Source organism: Myotis brandtii, unplaced genomic scaffold (assembly GCF_000412655.1).
Source record: "Myotis brandtii unplaced genomic scaffold, ASM41265v1 scaffold655, whole genome shotgun sequence".
Classification (NCBI taxonomy): domain Eukaryota; kingdom Metazoa; phylum Chordata; class Mammalia; order Chiroptera; family Vespertilionidae; genus Myotis; species Myotis brandtii.
This window is the reverse complement of record NW_005370542.1, coordinates 897,743-902,940: the sequence shown is the minus strand read 5'-3', so window position 1 is coordinate 902,940 and position 5,198 is coordinate 897,743. Positions and strand designations below refer to the sequence as shown.

The following is a 5,198-nucleotide window of genomic DNA, read 5'->3' as shown; positions in this document are numbered from 1 at the left end:
GCTCCGGAACCGCTCGTCCCGCAGCACCCAGTGCGGGAGGTCGGTCTGGCCTCGGAGCTGGGCGTCCTCCAGGCGCTGCCTCAGCTCGCGGAGGGTGCAGATCTCCTCGTTCAGCTGCCTCTGCCGAGTTTTCGACGCCTGGAGGTCCAGCTCCAGGTCCAGGGACGTGCGGGCCATGAGCTCGGCCAGGGATGACCTACAGGACTGCAGGAGACCACAGCCGTGAGCACACACTCGGACCAGACACGCAGGCACCATGCGGCCAGCACGCTCGGGCCTTCTAGAAGGTTCTTCCCCCCAATACGGGAGACAATGGAGTAGAGCTATCAGGGAGGTATTTGTCTTCGCATGGCCCAGTGTTAAAAAACCAAGCACAATATAGATTTGGGAGAGATTAATTTAAATCTTGGTTCAATATCCAGTTAATGACAGCAAATTTTTTTCTGTAACGACGATGGATGTATTTGCAAAGGTGCGGAGAAACAGACCCTCCCCTATGGGGCTGGCAGGATCAAAAAAGGGGCATAATCGTTCTAAAATGCTATTTCACAATATATATCAAAAGCCAAAACGTGTATTTTCTTTCATTCTGAAATTTCATTTTCACTTGCATTTAAAAGGCACAACTGGTGACGTGTAGAAGTGATCCAATTAAGGTTCATGATTAAAAAACCCCACTAAATATCTATAACATGAGGAAACTTATTAAATAAATGACAAGGTTAGTATAGAATGCAGCCATTGGAAAAAGTTAAAAAACTATTGACATGGAATATTAACAATGCACTGAATAAGGGGGAAGCATGTCATAAACCATACAAGTGCTTTTGTTTAAAATCCCAGAGCCCAGCTGGCGTGGCTCAGTGGTTGAGTGTTGACCTATGAACTAGCTCAATTCCCGGTCAGGGCACAGGCCTGGGTTGCAGGCTGAACCCCAGTGGAGGGTGTGCAGGAGGCAGCTGATCCATGATTCTCTCTCATCATGGATGTTTCTATCTCTCCCTCTCTCCCTTCCTCTCTGAAGTCAATAAAAATACTAGTATATTTTTTAAAAATGTAAAGAACACGAATTATTTTACATCTTAGATCATGATATTATCTTAGGAAATTAAGAAACATGGGTAACATTTTGACATCATTAGGCTTTTTAAACTTTTACCCAAGTAAACAAGGAAATAAATGACCTTTTAATGGATACAACCTAAAAGACTGCTTTTATGAAGGTTTGTAAGAAGAACTCCCGGGGAAGTGTGGATTCCGTATTAGCTTACGTGCACACACCTGCTTGTAGCGGAGGGTCCGTCTTTCCAAAGTGTTGCGGACGAAGGGGGACTTCCGGGGCAGCGTGGAACTGTCGCTGTCGCTGCGGTAAAGCTGCATCAAAAACAACGCGGGTCAGAAACGCTTTCTCCTCAAGTCCGCAGCCTTCTCCCTGCGCTCTGATCTGGACTATTTCCTTTCTCCTCACAGGCACTCAAATGCATGTATAATTGTACAGCTTTATCAAGACTCCTGGTTTCAGTAAAAACAAAACCTACACAAGACTTTTTTAAATGAAAGACAAAAAAACCCCGCAAAAAACAAATGAGCAAACCACCCCCACCTCCACCCAGCCCTCCCTCTCGGCCATCAACTGCACCACCAACTGCACCACCCGAGCTTCGAGCTTCCCCTGCTGATCTGATCGGCTGATCGAGTCAACAACACTGTCCCGCCAGCCGCAGGGGGCCTGGGGCTGATGTGTGACGCTGGGACAGCCAGCACTGTCCCCAGCACTTTTCACTCTGCATCTTCACTCTTCATCGCTGTCTGGTAGCGGCTGTGCGGCTGGTTGGGGCCGGATCTGGGAAAAGCGGCCCCCCAGCAAAGCAGCTCGCGCCCGGAGGACAGGCGGCTTCCCTCGGGGCGCCCCGCGGCTCGGCCCCCGGGAAAGGCTGCCTTCAAACAGAAAAGGAAGAATGCCTCCTTTATGGCGGCCACGACGCTGCGCGTTTCATCTGGCGGCAGGTTCTGCTTCGGGATCAATGTGCAACTGTGTGAAAGCCAGAGGCCTTGCCTTCTGGCCTGACTGTCCACGCCCATTAACGCCAAATACTCAGGCAGCGCGTGCCGTGCCTCCCGAGCACTGGGAACATATATGAGAACAAAGAGGCCTCTGAAAGCATCGAGGGTAAACGCCTGCTCCTCGGCTGGGCGCAGAGCAGGCAGGAGCCGGAAGCCTCCCCCTGGGGGGAGAGGGTCTCCTGCTCCGTCACCTCCCAATGAGCTGGCATCTGCCCCCCAGTGTCCGCAAGAGTCTAGAATAAGGAGGGGACGTGAGGGTGGCCTTCCATCTAGCGCCCCCAGCCGCCTGATGAAGCGTGGGCCCTGACGGGGTAGGAGTGCCCGGGCCAACCCTGTGCTACCCAGGGCTGCCGTGGCCCACACCTGTCGCTGCTGGCAAAGGAGAGAAGCAGGTGTCGCCAACGTGGCCACAGGGCAGCTCGGGCCACCTGGCACCAAGCCCTGCTGCTCACTCTGCCGCAAAGGATCCACCTGGCCCCAAGGAAGGTCCTTGGCCAGTTCCTGGGAGGTGGCCTGCAAGGCCCTGGAACATCCTAAGTGTCTTTGGGGACCTTGGACCAGGCCACGTGGTCTCTGCTGACTGTGTAGTTCATGGGGGGGGGGGGCCTCTGGCCACCAGCTGGCCCTCTGCAGGGGCTTCACACCAGTCAGCCATGCAGGCAATCAACTGTGCCAACGCCCCACGCCTGCAGACACCCGGGGCCGAGGCTCCGGGAGCTTCCCCGCCTGGCAATGCCCTGCATGCTGTCGCCTGTCGCTGCTGGGAGAGATGTGGCAGCCTGTGCGGCTCTGCTGGGATCACCCAGCAGCTCAGGCCTGGTCTCTCCCAAGCTCGGCCCAGGCGCCTCTTCCTTCTGCTGACTCTGGTCTATTTGGCAAACCACCTCCATCACCAATAGAATCGGGGCCTGTTGAGTTCCGCGAGTCCTAGCGAATCACCGGCCCTGAGGGTGGCGTGGGGAGCCCTGAACCACAGTCCCGGGGCCGCCCGCACGGGTCGGAGGGCTTTTTATGTCGTGTGATCGACTCTGGCCTTGACCTGATGGGCCAGCTGCTAGGCAGTCCCTTCAACAAGTCCAATTCAGGGGAGCAGGAGGGTCAAAGTTCTCCCCAATCCAATGTCCTCCCCGGACATCGTGGCAACACCATTCATGCTGAAAAGCCCTTCTCCTTCCTAGCCTGTGCGTGGCTGTCACACTGCCGCTGTCTGCCAACCGCCACCACGCTGTCCCTTCTCCAAGGACCACGGGGAGTTGGGTCTCCCCTCCGCCTGTTCACGTTCTCAGCCCTGCGTGCACGCCAATCGCCCATCGGGAAGCATCCCAGAGCCAATGGCCAGCCCCAATGCGACCAGTGGCGACCCCTGGGGGTGGAACCAGGCACCAGTGCCTCCCGCATCACCCGTGGGTGCGAATCTACACGTGGGGAGTCGGAACCCTGTGCCTCAGTGCCCGAGTGTGCAAGGCCCGAGCCCCCGGGGGCTCCGACACAGCCACGTCAGGACTCCCCGCTTCGGCAACCCGACTTCCTGATCTCAACCCCCTCAGCATAGTCCCTATATCCATTTGTTATCCTTTAGAGCAGGGGTGGGGAACCCTCCCCCCCCACCCCCCGCAAAGGGCCATTGGGATATTTATAACATCATTCCGGGGCCCTACAAAATCATCAAGTTAAAAATGAGCCTGCTCTATTTGGTCAGGCATTTCGTTAACTCACCCCTAACGCCTTGGCAGGGCCAGGCCAAATGATTTCGCAGGCCTTATACGGCCCACGGGCCAGACGTTCCCCACCCCTGGCTTAGACTGTAGAAATGAGTTCCCCTGCCTCCTGACCATGCATCGGTGCGTGCACAACACTGAGAGGCTGGCGGGAAATGTACTAGAATCCAGAAGAAATGCACTTAGATGTGCACGGGCATGGCGGGGAGATGAAACCAGCAGGGATTCACATGCCACACAGGCATGCTGTTCACTACTGGGCTTAGCTGTGAGAACACTCATGTCTTTTAGCAAAAAAAGTAAAAATGAAAACACAACCGGCAGGGGGTGGGGTGGCAAAGGAACTCCAACTTACTCTGCACACATACTGGCTCCGTGCCCCAGGCGAGAAAGTCTGGGAGCGGACGATCGTGCCACTGCGGACGAAAGGCGAGGCGCGGGCCCTGCGGCTGGGCCTCTCCTTCGGCAGACTCGCTAGTTCTTCTGGGAACAGGTCTTCTGTGTTGGTTTCCTTATCCACCTAGACAGTGATTCGTTTATTACCACGACTTTTCTAGAACATAGCAATGAACTTTGCAGGCACAACCACGTCTTTGCCTTCTCCGCTTGGAGCTCTCACAGGCATTTCACATCTCACACATCCAACCCGGAATGTCTGCTATCTGACAAGGATCCCTATTGGCCCTTTTTCATGCACAAAAAGTATCTGTGTCACCCGGCCAGTGTGGCTCAGTGGTTGAACGCTGACCTATGAACCAGGAGGTCATGGTTCCATTCCTGGTCAAGGCATGTGCCCGGGTTGCGGGCTTGATCCCCAGTGTGGGGCATGCAGGAGACAGCCGATCAATGATTCTCTATCATCAATGATGTTTCTATTTCTCTTTCTCTCTGTTCCTCTCTGAAATCAATCTATATATATATATATAAAAGCCTAAGCGACCGTTCAACGATTCGACTGGTAGCTATGACACACACTGACCACCAGGTGGCAGATGCTCAACACACAGGCATGGAGACATGGAACAGACTGATGAATCTTAGAGGGAAGGGGGAAGGGGGGAGGGCGGCAAGAGATGAACCAAAGATCTTATATGCATACTAGAGGCCCGGTGCACGTGCACTGGTGGGGTCCCTCGGCCTGGCCTGCAGGGATCGGGCCAAAACCGGCAGTCCAACATCCCCCAAGGGGTTCCGGATTGTGAGAGGGCGCAGGCCAGGCTGAGGGACCCTACCGGTGCACAAATCTGTGCACCAGGCCTCTAGTAAAAACATAATACTATCATCAACAAACGACAAGTGCTGGCGAGGATATGGAGAAAAAGGAACCCTCCTGCACTGCTGGTGGGAATGCAGACTGGTGCAGTCACTGTGGAGAACAGTATGGAGTTTCCTCAAAAAACTAAAAATGGAACTCCC

At 54.5% G+C, this 5,198-nt stretch overlaps 1 protein-coding gene across 1 annotated transcript in view; it reads right to left on the bottom strand.

The window, feature by feature from the left end:
• Positions 1-5,198, bottom strand: part of WWC3 (WWC family member 3) — a 73,687-nt gene that overhangs the window by 5,375 nt on the left and 63,114 nt on the right. Inside the window, exons 18-20 of the mRNA XM_014528827.1 lie at positions 4,138-4,302; positions 1,282-1,374; positions 1-204 (exon numbers count right to left, since the gene is read on the bottom strand). The exon at positions 1-204 is cut by the window's left edge and continues 19 nt beyond it. Of these exons, the coding sequence (XP_014384313.1) occupies positions 1-204; positions 1,282-1,374; positions 4,138-4,302 (462 nt within the window). The remainder of the gene's footprint in view (positions 205-1,281; positions 1,375-4,137; positions 4,303-5,198) is intronic.